The sequence below is a fragment of the Argiope bruennichi genome, chromosome 7, assembly GCF_947563725.1.
Source record: "Argiope bruennichi chromosome 7, qqArgBrue1.1, whole genome shotgun sequence".
Taxonomy (NCBI): Eukaryota; Metazoa; Arthropoda; class Arachnida; order Araneae; family Araneidae; genus Argiope; species Argiope bruennichi.
The window spans coordinates 2668051-2685184 of record NC_079157.1 but is presented as its reverse complement, the minus strand read 5'-3'; the positions used below and the strand labels follow the sequence as shown (position 1 = coordinate 2685184).

Here is a 17134-nt window from a genome sequence, read left to right as displayed (position 1 = left end):
TGATATCTGCCAACAAAGCTAACACACTTTTTGTTTGCCTTTTTTTTCGCCTCCTCCTTTCCTTCTTTTCTCTTAAGCGAATGAGAAATAAAATCCCCTCGGAAAAGTTATAGACTCGGGTTTTTTTTTCTTTTTTTGGAAATCAATTTACGACTATCAAAAAAAGTCCCGGGCGATCGAAAAAATCAGGCCCATTTGCAGCAAGTTGATAAATCGATTAAAACTGTGTTGGTTTATCGATTATCAAACGAAATCTGGTTGTTCCGAAAGCAGAGAATATTTTTAAACTAATAAGACCGAGAAGACAATGTTTAGAATTTTATTTTATTTCTCTGTTTCAGACCTTTATTTTTCTTTACCGAATTTTGAGTGCAGAAACTAAATTGACTGGTTTTATATTAGATTTGGTTGCAAGTCTGGTCTAGGTTTCTATAAATTTTAAATTATGAAACGAATGATTTTGGATTGTTCTTTACAATACTTTCAATGTATTATTTGGTACTGCTTTCAGCATATCAATTAAGATATTTGAATGCTTATTTCGACCATACATTTGTTTATCGATGTAAGCTCAAAATGATAAAGTGTTGCCCATTCCTAGTCTGCACAACCTGATCGCCTGCTGAGGAAAATTTAGGGCTCTGTGATTGATGCATAATAACCTCCATATCCCTGCAGAACATGCCGCGGTTCTTCAGACTTAAGACCAGTCACCGGAATTGGGTCTGTTAATCTGGAAAAAGTGCATTTTTATACCTCCGAAAGAGTGGCAGCCCGCTTACTTATTCAACGACATCCTCCCCGTATCCGAGGTGATTCCGAGAGGTCCACGTCACAAGGCAAAGCATCCATGTAATGCATTGTACAAAATGCACATACACAAAAAAAGGAATCTCACAATTTGTTACGCCATGTCATAGACAAGGATCATAATGTAAGAGTGAAAAGGAAGTTCTTAATGTACGCACTCATCCTTGAGATTTTGATGAATCTCTATGTGTACGATCTCAACCGAACCTCATTGGTTTATGAGTGCACTCAAGAGTGAGTCTTCACTCAGCATGATGGGGAAGATGTGAGAGTTTCAACAGATATTGGGGAGGAAATTCAGAAGGAAACTAGGATGACGTATCTGTGTCTTGGGTTGTTTGCAGTCTTGTTTTAATTGATTCTTTATTTATGTAATTATTCTGGCACTGCTTCTAGTTGTTTGTTTTTTATGAAGGATTATAGCTATTAAAAACTGTACGTTTCTTCTCCTATTCTTGATGCTTTTTTTTATGTGTTTGTCATTCTAGATCTGCTTTGTATTTTCACCTTGTATTTGTGTCATTCACCTATTTTTCTCTTTATATAACGGGATAGACATGATTTTAGATATTTGGACATTGTTTGATATTTCTATATGTCTAAGTCTACTATACTACTATATCTACTATGTCATCCATCCTTTGGACATTCTGATATTATTTTTATGCTTATGTGTGTTATGTGCTGCTTTCTCTATGCACTTTTCAAATGAGTCTCTTGAGCCCAGAATTGATTTGCTAACTATTTAATTTAAATATTTTATTTTAATCAAATGAACTATAATGTATGCCCTTATATACCACCCATATTTTGGCAATGACTGTAAGCCTTTCAATAAATAAATGATGGTTCTCCTCCCCCCCCCCTACGACTTCAAGGTCTTACACCCTTTCGAGTAGGCAGGTCGTCGTGGAGTCCCAAGACTAAGTATAAGATCTCGTTAAATGAAAAAGAATTATATCCGTTTTCCTGTTTTTCCATTTGCATATACATGGACATAATAACTTAATTAAATATATTCAGTTCTTTACTCAATGTTTTTAAATTAAATTTTGAACTAAATTCCTTAATTTATATCCGGAAGTTGATATACTAGCAATCCAATTTACGAAACCTCGAAAATAAAGGACATATCAAAACTCCTGAAGTCGCTCATGCAATTATGCTAGAGTTTTGTTATTCTTTATAATCTCATAGAGCAACAGAAATCATCTTGCAGATAGTTTATAATCCTAGTTTTGCATCATTTCCATAACAAATAGATACATAGTTGATCAGACTAGGAAAAAATAAGTGAACTGCACGAATATAATATAAAAATGGATTTCTACATCGAAATGGGAAACAAATCTGTCTCATTTTTTACCTCTATCAACGAAAACATTAACCAGCAGAATCCCCATCTTAAAAAGTTTTTTCCCGCCATTTTTAAAAGAAAAAAAAGAAAAATATTTTAAAAGCTGATATTGAGATGAGGATGATCTATAGTTTTTTTCCCTAATAAATTTAATCAATACATTTAAAATTATTATAGTAAACAACCCCAGAGGTATTTTAATTCTTATATCTTTGCAATAATCAGGGTCTATAGTTTAACACTGCTTTCAATTAAGATCTTAATATCTGGAACAACAAGCTTTGTTCGACATTTTTTTTTTTTGTAAAATTGTGCTTTTTCGGAAAAAAAAATATTTAGATATAAATCACATACTGATTACATATGAATATTTTTCAATCTTACCTACATATAATTTGGTCATTTAAATAAAAAATCATGAATGCACTTAGTTTTATATATTATTCGAAACAATCCATACAGTATCTGTAGGATCTACTCTATATTACAGTATTCATTTTACAGTTTATTTATCATTACCATCGCGACCATTTTGCAGAAAGAAAAATATCTTCTCCGAATGAAGATCTTGAAGCAGGAACGAAAATTCAGGCACTTGGGGGTGCAGAAAATAAACTTCGTTCGAACGGGTTTGTTTGTAGCAACACTTGTGAGATGTCAGTAGACACAGGAGGTAATGCGACCCTGTTGGGAGTGGATTTGCCCCAGAAGTTGAAAGGACAACCTATTTCCAAGCCTCCTGGTTCTCCTTGTGGATTGCTGCGTATGAAGTCACCGTGGCTGGAACCGGTTATTTCATTCGGCTTTGTTGTGTATTTGAATAGGAGTGTGATCTAAATAAGAGACAAGGAATCTTCTGTGTATCCGGACAAATTATGTCGTCGCATAGGAACCTTTCCCGCAAAGGCAGATGTGCTCTTTAAAGGATCCTGTGTTGAGAGATGCGGACAGTTCTGAATCAGTGTCGAGAATGAACCGGGAATAGGCGGAAAAATTCCTGTCAAAGCTTTGGAGACGATGGCGAAGAATTCCTAGCTTTCAAGCTGACTCCGAAAGGTTTTGTTGAAGCATTTTTATATTTGGTTAATTTGATGCAGCAAGCTGATAGTGGGCAATCAGCCAGCTTGGTTAGAATTCGTTACGGAGAGTTCTGTTTGACTCCTAGAGATACCTTGCATTTTAAAAAACGGGTTAATGTCTAGAAGTACAATCTGAAACGGATAAGAGGTCTAAGCCCCAAGCAGCGAGAGGGTTCAGAAGGATCTTTTACTATTGCCAACATAGCGAATGATGTCGTCAGGGAAATTGCGGGGGTCGTCCAACACCGGAACAATGATTTTTTACATCAATCGGTGACCAGTACCAGTTATTGATTCTAACGGAACTGCCGGGTCGTCGGTCCTTAAAGAGGAGAACAATGTTAAAAATCTCTAATGATGCTTCCGAGCACAGTTAATTTTATCGTAGGAAAGACGTTTTACGATCAGCTCTATTGGAAGCTGATCGGTTCAGGATCAGTGAGTCTGTGTTTGGCTACCATTTGATGACTCGACAATTAATTTGGAAACTTTATAGTTAATTATAGAAATTGGGTTCTTTTTTGTGTGTAAAATCATGTTTTTTTAGGTAAATCTCCTATTATATATAAACTTAAAAACCAAACCTTATCTGAATATAATATTAGATCCAAATCTTTAGAATCATTTTCGAGAAACATGAAATATATATATATATATATATATATATATATATGCTATAAGATACCGGAATATCAGAAATGAATTCCGCTTTTACTAAAAAATTATATCTTTTCGAATCCTTTTTTTATTTTTATCTTAAATTTTTATTTAAGATAATACAACATGTTGAGAGATGAAGAGGATAAATAATTGAAATGAATTCGCATTCGGTCAAACTTAGATTTGATGATAATCTGTTTGACCTCTTCCGTGTCTTACGATCTTGTTGTTTAGAATGTCACTTTTGAAATGCTCCGGGAAAAAACTGAGAACTTCCGTCCTTTACTTCTGGGCAATCGTTATAATTCATTTTCCTTTCCTAAAAAAAGAGAGAGAAAAAAAAGACACGCAAGTTGTAACTGTTCTGCTCGCTCGGAATTCACCGGAAGGAGATTGGACGTTATCTCAAAAACCGGAGTTGAGAAGATTTACCCAAGATTACGTGGCACGCGGGGGAATTTAAACAACGGGTAAAAGAGGGACACAGGGTCGAGAAAAGAAGTGAAGTGGGCGGAAGGAAGTCAGGCTGAGATTTGGAAACAGGCCAAAAGGTTCCGGTGCCTCGCCTCTCCTCTCCAACTCCCACTCGCTACCTTCAGTTGCGTGGGGCAGATTTTCTTTTAACGGATTCGTGCGTTTTCAGTTTGGGAAAGACCGGCAACTCTTTCAAATCGTCGTAAAATCAAAGACATGCTGAAATGTTTGCTTGGTTAGAAAAATAATTTCCGAAGGGGTGGAATCGTTTCTCGAGTTTGGAAGGAAGTTTGATTGGGTAAAGATCCCTATTGAAAAATAATACATTGCTCTCAAAAGATTATTTCTTTAAGTATCTTGTTTGTTAACATTTTCATTTTTGTTATTTATGTTAGAAAAGAAATTCAACTCTTATCTATGAAAATGTAGTATTTGTGTGTGTGTGTGTGTGTGTGTGTGTGTGTGACGCATATCAAATGCTCTTTGCCTGTTTACATGCTAACTCTTGCAGGTGCACGTTTATTTATTGTTCTTCTTGAATATAAAGTCAATTTTATATAAATTTATAAGAAAAAATGTTAAGAACTCGTTCTAACCTCAACAGATATTTGAAAATGATCATTACAAGACAATTGCCGAATAAAATATATTGTAACGATACTTATTCTGACTTCTTCTTGTGTACAACCGACCACCCCGCCACTACTGAACGTGGTGGGCTGGTCGTTTCGGGCCTATTAATTAATTTTCCAAATGTTGTGTTGATATTTTTTACTTTTTATGAACATTTCTATTACATATTTATTATATACTAGCTTTTACCAGCGACTTCGTTCGCGAGGAAATTTTGATGTGTAGGTATGAGAACTGACGGTCTGATAAATGGCATTGGCACTTGGCAGTGTCTGTCTAAAATCGTCTGCGAGCAAAACGGCAAAGCCGCCTATCACTGCCTGGTTTGCCGCGGATGTCCTGCAGGCTGCGGTTTAACGCCTCTAATGCATACTTGTGCGACATTGCGCACTCGTCCCATACTATTAACTTGTACTGCTGCAAAAGGACTCCCCGGTCGTTGTTTTTGGTGATGTTGCATTTTCGGGTATGTTCGCTTGCAAGATTAAGCTGCAATTTGAAAACGGAATGTTCAATATGACCACTGTTAAGTAAAGTTGCAGCAATGCCCGAGGAAGATACAGCCAGAACTATATTGCGGTCCTTGCGGAGTTGGGCTACCAGGAGATTCAGCACAAGCGTCTTACCCGTACCCTCTGGTGCGTCAAGAAAGAATAATCCCTCCTTTCCACTATTTACTCGTTTCAGAATCGTTTCGTAGATTCGACGCTACTTGGAAAGTAATCATGGTATCATTTCATTGACCTGAGCTTCTAAAATCGCGGTGTCGCAGTTTAGCTCCTTCACAACTTCGCTTGATAATTCCTCTCTTCGCTGCAGTGGGGGTAGGCCGAAATCAGTGAGACATTTTCAGATATGGAAATCATTTTATCCTCAATCAATACCAAAGCTTCGTTAATGATTAGGTCATCTGAGTGTCATCCAGCCTAATTACGATATCTTTTGATAAAGCGTCCTTATATTTATCCCACAGCTGGAGGGGGTTTGATAATCCGCAAGTGCTCACTAAAATTGCAAACAGGTCTTCTAGTTACTTTCATAGCCCGAGTTTAATAATCCTCTTCGAAAGATTAGATTTGCGTTTTCTGGGCATTTCGGAAAACTATCAAATAATAACAAATCAAAAAAAATTGAAACTAACCTAAAAACTGATGCATTTAAAACTATAAGCATATGCGAAAAATATATAATTAACATAAATACAACTTAATTACAAAAACACACAACTAACCTAAAAACAATTGATTTACAATGTAACCTGAAATAAAACAAAACAGGGAGTCCTTATTTCTTTAAAATCAATTCAAGTCTATTTTATTTATTGATCGAGATTGAGATAGCTACAACAGTATAATACACATGATTGTTTAATTTTTATTTAAAATGAAAACACGGTTGTCAACAATCAGAATACACTGCGCATGCGTGAATTTTCAACATCATTTGGGGTAACGCAAATGCATGAATTTTCTACGCCAATTGGGGTAACTGAAATTCGTAATTCGATCGATTAATTAACAATGTTTAATTTTAAATGCATCAAACATCAAGAAAATAAGCAGAATCCTTTGAAATAATCGGTCGAAAATATATTAAGCATAACCTCATTAGTGTGGGGAAAAAACCCTGAAGCCTTACTCATTTTTTTGGCGGATTTGGCCTCAGATTTTTGGTGGGAAAGTTAGTTTTTAATTAATAAAAAATTAACCACTCAATTATTTGGAAAAATTAGTAGCCTATGTCCTATTCCAGACTATAATCTATCTCTGTGCTAAATTTCATCCAATTACATTCAACAGTTCTGGCGTGATTGACTAACAAACATCCATCCATCGGAATTTTCAGATTTATAATAGTAGTATAGATTACTTTTATATATTTATTATTTTATGTAATGCAGTAATATATATTAAAACCTTCAAAATATAATATAAGAATAGTATCTATATATTCTTTTAATATAATTAGAATTATTAATTTAGAATGAATTATGAATTTAAACCAGAACAGACAATTTTATTGTTAGATAAATTAAAACAGTACTTTAGATATTGCAGCTTTACACAGAAATAAAAGAACATGCACTTTTTGAAATCAATTTTAATAAATAATTTTTAAAACAGTTGTTGTTCTTACTCAAGCATAGAGGAACATTGCATTTGGTGCAATTGATTCTAATCAAAACTTTACAAGACGACATATTACAACTTAGTTTGTTCTAAATGTTTCAATGGTCAGTTTTATCGGACCGAACAGTTCTTACGAAAGCAGATTTCCCCTTCTTTTCGTGTCAGCTCTTTCTACAGCTTCTTTTGTTGACAGAATTGAGCATTAGAGCACAATGACTGAACTGTATAAGCTTCATTTCAACACCTGTGCTTTCAAGTTGCTCCTTAATACATTTGGATAATAACCAAGCATTTATGATAGCAAGATGAACTAAATGATAAAAGATACAAAAATATCATTTTTTTACTTCCCATAATTATTTTGTACCTTCTAATCAAGCTAAGAGATACGTTTTTGTTTGCATTTGCATGATGTTACCAAGCTGCTATTAATAAACTTCGCTCACTTTATAATTAACTATGAAATTGAAGAAACCCAAATGCCGTAAAAATATTAAAAAAACAATAGGTATTTCGGATAAAGTTTTTCCAACATGAAAACAATTATTATTTTGATTCATTTTGCCATTTTAGTATGACGTTTTCTGCTTCTAACTTGTATTTTTGCTGACGCATTACTCAAAATAGAATTGTTATTGTCATCTATTGACGAACTTAAGGGCTGATGACATGAATCCAGTTTTTCCCATATTTGCTGCTTAATGTTGCCATTTGGGAAAAGTAAGAATATATGTAGCCATATGGTTACACTATACATTATGAGGTTAATTATAGTCACAATAATGCACAAAAAGTGAATATATATCATGTATTCTACCAACTAAAAATCAGCAGAACATTTTATTGAATGCTCCTAGATATAAAATAATAACATTCAAGATTATTTTATTAAATATAATAATTATGAGTGAGGAATAAATAAAGTTTCCGAATTTGTGATATTTTTTTCGAACTGCATTTATATATTCAAACAATTAAAAAACAACTATTTGAGTGGTTTAAAATTATTTTTGAATCAGAAGTGTCTGCCTTCCACTAACGGTTTAGGAATGCACTATTGACATGACGATTTGATTAAACACCTTGTAATCTAATTCTTGAGAAGGTCCACAGTCAAGAAAACCTTGAGTATACGCGCTTGCGGAAAATCATCTTTCTTTACCAGGATGCAGATGGAAATTTTTTTTGCAACTTTCACATAACAAATTTCATTCTGAAATACTCAGGCAGACAGACAAACAGAGTGCCTCTTCATAACCCTGCACTTAATAACACTGACATTTACAGAACACCAGATGGATAGACACATAAACAATTTCAGAAATGCTTCTTCGAGTGGAAGGAGATCAAGTACGTCGTAATGAATGAAAGTCTCGTGAAATCATTTCCATTCTTCCTGTAAACGAAATGAAAATGGGAACCTTTTGAGTAAAAAGTTATTTGCGCTTCAGGTAAGCTCGGTGAATGCTATCAAAAAAATCAATAATGATTTTTTTTAAGTTAACAGAGTTTAATTTACAATAAGTAATGATTACATCTGCAAAATAGTTAAATATGTAATCTGAGATCAAATATATCAAACAAATATGTTATCAAAATTATCTTTGTTGCTGCGTTGATGAAGTCGAGGGCCTTATCCTATCAGATCCAATTCATTCAATCATCATTATTCCTTATCATTCAGATTCCAAAATCATTATAAAAAATTCTTCAATGAATTCCGTTATCCTTTCCGCTCATTTATATAGAATGATCTACAATTAATATTTTCAAAATTGTGTACACCCTCAAGAAGAGAAAAGTTTGCAATTATTAACAAATTTTTACACAGATTTCAGCAAAAAAAAAAAAAAAAAAAAAAAAAATCTGCAAAAGAACAAAGATTTATTTTCAATTAAAAACTTTTTTTCCACTGGGCTTTGTTATAATAAAAGGAGCCCCATTTTACAATCCTTGATTTAAATCTTATTTTAAACTCCATTAGCTTGTTTCTGCATTCTTCCGAGGGAACTGCTCCGCACTGAAACTCACCAAAACAGTTAAATTAGTCCGCTCTTGCTAAATTAAATGAAGGTAAATACAAAACGAACTGTCCCACTTAAAGTACAGACTTCAGTGCTCAAAAGAGTTCCTACGAAAAAAAAAAAGTTTTCTTCGTTATTCCCCTTTTCCACATCGCTTCTTTTTTTTTTTTTCGTTCCATCGGTAGCAGGAAACCATTAAGCTCGGGTCGTGATCAAAAAGGAATGTAAAACATGATAAACTAATTTAATTTAGATTCACGAAGAATTTGAACATAAAAAGTAAGCAGGCCGTCTTTACTGCAGAAGCGAATTTTTGCAAGATTGCTAAGGTTTTTAACTTTTTTCCTCTGTTTTTTCCCTGGTTACTTTTTTAAAAAATTAAACTTCTTTTTTCACACTAGGTATGCTCTTTCTAGGGATGCACGAACTATTCTATAAAAATTTCTTATTTTATTTCATTTCAATACAAACTTCTAGTTTGGCGCAAGCTGTAAAGCAGGATAGAGTGTTCCCAATTTTTCACAATTTTAACTGTAAAATAAGTATTCAAATAAAATTTACAATAATTCCCAACTGTATAAAAGATAATTAATGAGTGAAAACTATTATTTACCTATTTCGACTTGCAATATTTTTAATCTCAGCGTTTTTGAATTATGTGTTCCTCGAAATTCAGCATCGGGATTATCACGAGTACGTGACGAAGAATTTGTCAAGTAAATGGTTTGTCACTCCAAATGGAAGTACTATAATGATCACAAGACGAATTTAACCCCCTATTTAATTTGATAGAAAGAGAGGAGATAAAGATACCTATTTCATTAATATTTAACCTTGACAAATTAGTGTTTTTTTAAATGTCCCTTAAAACTATTTGGACTATTTACCGTAAACTATTATTATTTACTATTACAGTGAGTAATAGTAAATAACTATTTACTGTGTAGGTTACCCGCAAATTTCGAACTCAGAATTTTTATACTCACATATATTTTTATTATTGCAATTTTTTTATTTCTTATATTTCAAAACTTATTAATCATATTTCTTAAAATATTTTGATACATTAGTATTTAAAAAAATTCATATTTATTAGACTGAAATAGGCCAAGTTATGAAGTATTGACTGTAATTTGTATTGAATTTTAGACCCTTTCAAAGACGGTCTCTGGGATTATCCATTGATGAAGAAGTTTAAGGAATCCGTTAAATGCCTTAAGATAATGAAATCGAAATTTTGAAACACGGTCAATTTTAATCGTTGAAGACTGGGATTTTTTTAAAGTATTAATGTGCAACATTTTACTAGATTTGATTAATAATGACCCACGAATTGAATAGAAATTCAAATTTTGTATTTTTTTCAACATAACACTTATTGATTCAAATATAATTATTTTGGTCAATTAAATCTTTTTCCAGTTGGAAATATATGTCTACTTTTAATGGTTTCGAAATTATCTATTTAGGCAGAATTAAAATGAGCATCCTATATAATAAAATTTAAAATTTTATAGTACGTTTTGCTATATTTTTGTGTCCTTCAAAAAGTTCTGACATTTTAAATTATTAATATCAACTCACATAAAATGATAGTGTAATTAGTAATGTCTTAAGTAACACTTAAAATACATTGCACAAGATTTTCTCTTTTGTAAAAAAAAAAAAAAAAAAAAAAAAAGAATTCAGCACTAAAATTGGGTATGAAGAAATATAAGTACTTCTGAAGAAGTGACATTCTTGAGTAGAGATTGTCTTGAGTGGATGTCAATACATTACTTCATATCTTTGATTTGGATGCTTCGACTTCATAGATTTATGTGGATAAGAACTACATGTATTGCTTCCAGGCTGTTGTTAAAAGGCGACCTTCGATGGTCGATAACGTGAACAACTAAGAGCTCAAGCTGCCGACGTAGCATAGACTCACTGAATGGTGTGGAATGCGATATCTTTGGACTTGAATCCCTTTACAGCACTTAAATCCCTTACAGAGAAGCCACATTACTCTTTGAGCACAGTCCTGGCTTTGAAATCATTGATTTTATCAGAATTTCGATTTGTTACGAAATTCTGGAGCCAATAACTTCATTTTCAACAGAAGGCCCACTATAACATCTGCCAAGTTATAAATCCATATCGAAACATCGTAAAGGCTGCATTTTTTGCTATAGTTTTTTAATTCTGTCTTCTATTTCAAATATTCTATTCCAATTCAACTCCATGTATCTCATGCTTCTTGCAATAAAGTCTTTTCCATGCACTCATATTCCCTTTTCTCTTGCAGACCTACATCGGGAACGTGGTGGTTTCGGTGAATCCTTACAAGAAATTGGCTCTGTACACGACGGAAGTCATCCACGCCTACCAACGCTACTCCATGTATGAGCTACCTCCACACATGTGAGTCACTTTCCTTTTTTTATTTGGAACGAACGCATATGCTTCAAACCCTATAGCGAGACTCGAAGAAATTCCCCAGTAAAATTTTAACAGCCATTAATAATTACTTTTCAAACAGTAGAAGGAACTGATCATAATGAAATATTTTCTAATATAAGTTAATTGCTGCCTTTTTTTTAATAGAGAATCGCCACCTGCTGCTATTAGCACAGAATTCTGCTGAGTCGTTGTGTATGTAGCCTAACCATTGATAGGACAATCGACACTCCAATAATAAACTTAGTACTCGGGAACATCACACCTTGTAGCTTGCCTTTGCTTTTCGTGGGGTCTTGTGCGAATGGGATGTTTTCAAAGCACTGTAACTTTTTTTTATCCTAGCAAATCTGTGAATATTTCTTTTTGTTTTTAATATGGTTTTATTTTCATTCCTATGGTATTATCAACTATGGTGCGATTTTGAAATGTAACGTACAAACTGTCAGAAAAGTAAAATAAACAAAATGAATTCAAACTCACGCAGAAATATCTAAGTGAAATATCAACCCGATGATCTAAAGCACAATGCTAAGTGAAATGAACATTTAAACTGCCGAGTACCTGTTGTAAAAGGCAACAATTTACGAGTACTGAAGTAGTGAATAAGACTGACCTTGTAATAAGAACATTCACCGCTGCTACTAATGTCCGCGAAACTTTTTTTTTGTTAAATATTTGCCAGTCCATGAAGTATGCCGATTCAGACAAGGCATCCATGAATGTGAATAGTTTGAAACATTTTTTTATGAAGTTGAATGCATGCACGTACCGACTTCTTGTAAAATTTGTTAAATGAAGATTCATTTTTCGTAATATTCTCTAGTTAATTCCAAATAATTCGAGTTTTTTCTGCTTCTTATAAAAATGTACATATATTTTAATTACCTTGAATATTATGTATGTATTTATTAAAAATAAAGAGAACAGAAAGGGCGAGAAATCATGTCTTTCAACTACTCGAAAAAGCGAAAAAAATTTTTTTTAAAAATAAAATCCTTAATTTAGAAAGATATTTACTCGCTGTAATCTGAAAGACAGTTTCATATCTTGTTCGTAAACTTTGTTTAGAAAAAAATTCATAAAACATTTGACTGTGAAACTCAATTATGTGTTAAAGAAAACCATAAATCGTTTCTGAGACAATCTATTTTAATAGTATGGACATAAATTTTAATGAATTTTAAATGGATGAAAGGAAATGCTTCGATATCGTAAAAATGTTTTGATGGGAGGAAAGTTACAGCCCTGCCATGAGATTGTTCGTGCGTGAACTCTAACTTCAGCTTTATATTCTCAACTTTAATCCTCAAATTTGTTACATCGCGCATCCTCTGTTGAGATCAGTCCGGTTCGTCTAGGCAATGTGCTAGCTATATTTGGCGAGTAACTGTTTCTCCCAAAAGACTGCTTTCCTGGCTTTTAAATTAATATTACTGAATATAAATTTAAAATCACACTTTTGATGTTTGATAAGACTGGAAAATATGAATTTGGTGAAAATTGGAAATTGTGAAAATGCTTCCATCTTCTCTGTTTGCCCTTGGCAAGATGCTTAAATGATCGAAACAGCCATTACAATTTTACCGGGTTGAGTCTATTGATAAATTCGTGGGTCGTTCAGTGTTTTTTTCCGACAGAAATGTTGGATATAAAGTATAAATTTGCAACTAGAACGAGAATATATTTTACTTTCCATGCCTTCTCGTTACTCCTGAGGGTACACGAAAAGGTTAGGATCTATCTCCTCCCATCGATGACGGGACGTACTTCCTTAGGGAAAGATTGTACCATGGCCGGTGATGGTCCTCGGGGCTCAATCACAGTTCCCGCCAGTGTTGCTGTTGTGGCGGTCCGTTCATTCAAGTTTCATTCGTGTGCCTTCGGGCAGGTTGAAGTAGCCAGTTTGTGATTTATTTTCCATATCTTATGTAATGAAATGAGAAATATTTCAAGTTTTAAAGAATGCATCAAATTGCATGTTTAAGCCTAGAATGTATGACTTTTTGTTTAACAACAAAGAAAATACATGTGTGTTTTAAAAGCTGCATATAATTTAGGAAGGTTTTTTTTTTTTTTTTTTTTTTTTTTTTTTTTTTTTTTTTAATTTAGTTCATTTTTTCTGGTGAAATTTTAACAAAATAATTAAAATGTGCTGATTAGCGACATCTCGAATGAAACAATACCCCATTGACTTAAATCACTTTATAACAATTCTGCAATAAAAGTAAAAATTTCTTTTTGACAATATATTTTTTACAATGTAAAAAATATTTTGATAGCATTTTTAATGACAAAATTCTGTATATAATTGGCATCTTAGTGTTTTTCTAAGTTTCCAGTTTAAATCTAATTCTAGTGCCGCTATTGCCCTAAATCGGTCTTTTCTGCGCATGATTATCCAAAAACGCATTTCAAAAGAATTTACAAGCACTCATTGTTTCCGTTCGAGAGTCAAGCGAAACTTATAAATGAAAATAAAAACGAGGAGCCAAATATCTACACAATGCATTACAGGGTTCAGTAAAAAAAATATTATTTTGAAGATAATATTTGAATATATCCAATATTTTGTTGTATTTTTTACTATTATTGTAAACTTTGAAATGAACAAAAACGCTGCCAAAATATTTATAAAATAAAAACAAATCAAAGACTAAGCATTTAATGTAAAAAAATAATAGTTAAAACGCGTAAATGCAATATATTATGACGGGTTTACACTCGGCCGGTTATAATACGGCCAGTAGACAGCGCATGCGTAGAAAGGTGGAAAAATACTCTTCGATCCACGGCAAGTAATTGTTCCGACCGCTATATTGTATTTTACGTACTATATTCTACTTTATTTATACTGTATATTTTATATATATTGTATATTTTATATACATTGTATTTTATATATATTGTATTTTACAACGTGCCTCTATAATGTATTTTTTTTTAATGCGCATGCGTTTGTAGAATTTAGTGTGAAAAAATTTATCACTTATTATTGATTAATTCCGACATTTTTTGCTCTTTGTTCCTCCTGATGCAAGGATTATTTTTTTCATATTATTTACCTTTTTTTTCTCTATAGTTTTCTAAATTTAGGTATGTTGACAATTTTTTTATTTTATCATGTTTCCTTTTGTACATATTCATTACTTAAATACGATACGCAGTGGAAAAGAAAATTTCAGGGACGCTAAAACGGTAATTTGTAGTCAAGAATGGAATGCCTGGATCCATCCCACGAATCCCATTTATACGCATGCGCTGCCTTCTGGCCTGGTGTAAACCCGGCATTATTTCCTACAGCCATAGTGGTTATGGAAGATGTAATTTATTCTCGTGTCACGTGAATAATGTAGGAAACCAAGTCTTGCAACTGTGTCACTTCTAAATTAAGAAAATAGTTCATTTTCAATATAATACTAACGCCGGGAATTATAGAAAATATACATTTTGAGTTTCTTCACATTATAAATTAAATTGTTATCAGTAAAAAGGTAATTTTACGAATTTAAAAGAGAATACAGAAAGTAGCCAAAATTTTACTTTCTTTGCATTTAAATGAAATTTCATTTTCGGGCTTTCAAAATCAACAGAGACTAATTTGTTTTGTTTAGAAAAATACGGGTTCCAAATTTCATCAAGCGTGGACAAATTATCTTTCTGTAGATTTGTGGTAGAAATGCTTCCAGAAGTTTTGCTTTATATATGTAGAATCTGCCTTGTTTCAATTAAAAGAGTTCTTAAGTGTATGTTCCATCGTAATATAAATGCTTTTAAAAATTTACAAGGTGATCAAAATTAAAACACTCTTACTCTGAGCTCTCTATACAACGAACTACTCAGCGTAAAGGCTCCAAAATGGATGAACATACCATTCTAGACATGGGGAAATGGATTACGCAAAAAAAAAAAAAAAAAAAAAAAAATTATTCCAGAAACTCCGATAGATGGCACTGTACAACAGAAAATATACTAAAAAGACACAAATAATTATTAAAAAAAACCCGCATGCAGTATGAAATTTTTCCATTTTGATTTCTATTGCTGATATGAAGAAAAAAGAAGATAAAAAGTGAAGAAACTGAAACTGTCATGGTAACTGCCATTTCGCACTGTAAGCACAAAAGTTTGCATAAATCCTTGCTTTGCTGCTACGGTTCTAGGCATAAAAGGGATAAAGCTAGGAAAATGCCATTCTTATCAGCGATGGCTTCGCTCTTTGCCTGTGAAGTTGTTTTATGAAAACAAAGGAAATGCTGCAGCTGCACATCGAACGTTTCGGCGGTTTGAGAATTTACGTAAAGGATCAGGAGGTACCAAAGCATGCTCGAAAATTTTGTTGTATCCCAAATGCAGCAGCGTCAATGGCTTGATTCAATTATTTTTATGCAAAATGAAGCGCCTCCACACATTGGACTCTATGTGCAGTAGTTTCTCGCAACATTTTACTATGATAGAGCAATGAGTCGTGAGTAACCATCTCATTCTATACATCTTAATCCCTGTGATTTTGGTTTTGGGGATATTTAAAAAATATTGTTTATCGAGGACGTCTGGTACGCTTGGCAGATGTGAAAGATATCGTATCACTCTGCATCTCGATCGATCCATTATGATCCACAATTGAACAAAATATCCATAGAATGCAAATTTGTGATTGAATGTTTGGCATGCTCGAATAAAACGACATATTTATAAAACGACAACGGCATATTTTTTGTTCTATCTATCCAACTATCGGTGTTTTTGAAATTAATTTTTTTTCTCGTAATTCGTTTCCTCATGTCTTGAATAGTATGTTCAACAATTTTGGAGCATTTACACTGAATAGTTAGCTGTATAGAGAGCTCAGAGTAAGGATGTTTTAACTTTGACCATCTTGTATATGGTGTACCATAATTTATGAAATAAACTTTAGTGGACGGTAAAGCGTTCTGTAACAAGTGTTTTTCTTCCAGGTATGTGTGAATAAATCCTTTTATTTTTAATAATAAAAAATATTAAATTGTCATAATGGTGTCCTTTCATTTTGATTTATTATCTGATATCCAAATCATTTCTTTTGAAACTTAGATTCGTATTCAGAATTTATAAGTAAAATTGCCATTCAGATTAAAATTTTCTGTCAGATATTTTCTTTTCAAAACTTCCAGTTTCAGCTACTTGCCATGAAACGTCGAAGAAAGATTTTATTTCTGTATTTGACTTCCTTCCTTCGGCATGGCATCGTGTTCGTATAATTTTGACACAGTTATTTTGTATTCGGCTTAAAATGAGAAGGCAAAAGCTATTAAAGAAATTTCTATTACATCAGAAAGTTTTGGAGAATCTCTTCAGTATTTTTCTAACTAATGTTTATTCTTAAAAATGTAAGTAAAGGAATAAATAACGATAAAAACAAATGAAATGTTGAAAGGATCGTAAATTATTATTTATACCAAAATTTCTTTAAATTGTGATGTTCCATATCGTTTTAGGGAAAAGGAAATATGTATCTAAATTTTTTTGTAAAATCCTCACTTAAATAGT

The 17134-nt window shown here is 32.7% G+C and overlaps 1 protein-coding gene across 1 annotated transcript in view; it reads left to right on the top strand.

Annotated features, from left to right (window-relative positions):
* Window positions 1-17134, top strand: part of LOC129976617 (unconventional myosin-Ia-like) — a 310401-nt gene that overhangs the window by 196763 nt on the left and 96504 nt on the right. The window contains exon 3 of the mRNA XM_056090265.1: window positions 11454-11569. Coding sequence (XP_055946240.1) covers window positions 11454-11569 — 116 coding nt within the window. The remainder of the gene's footprint in view (window positions 1-11453; window positions 11570-17134) is intronic.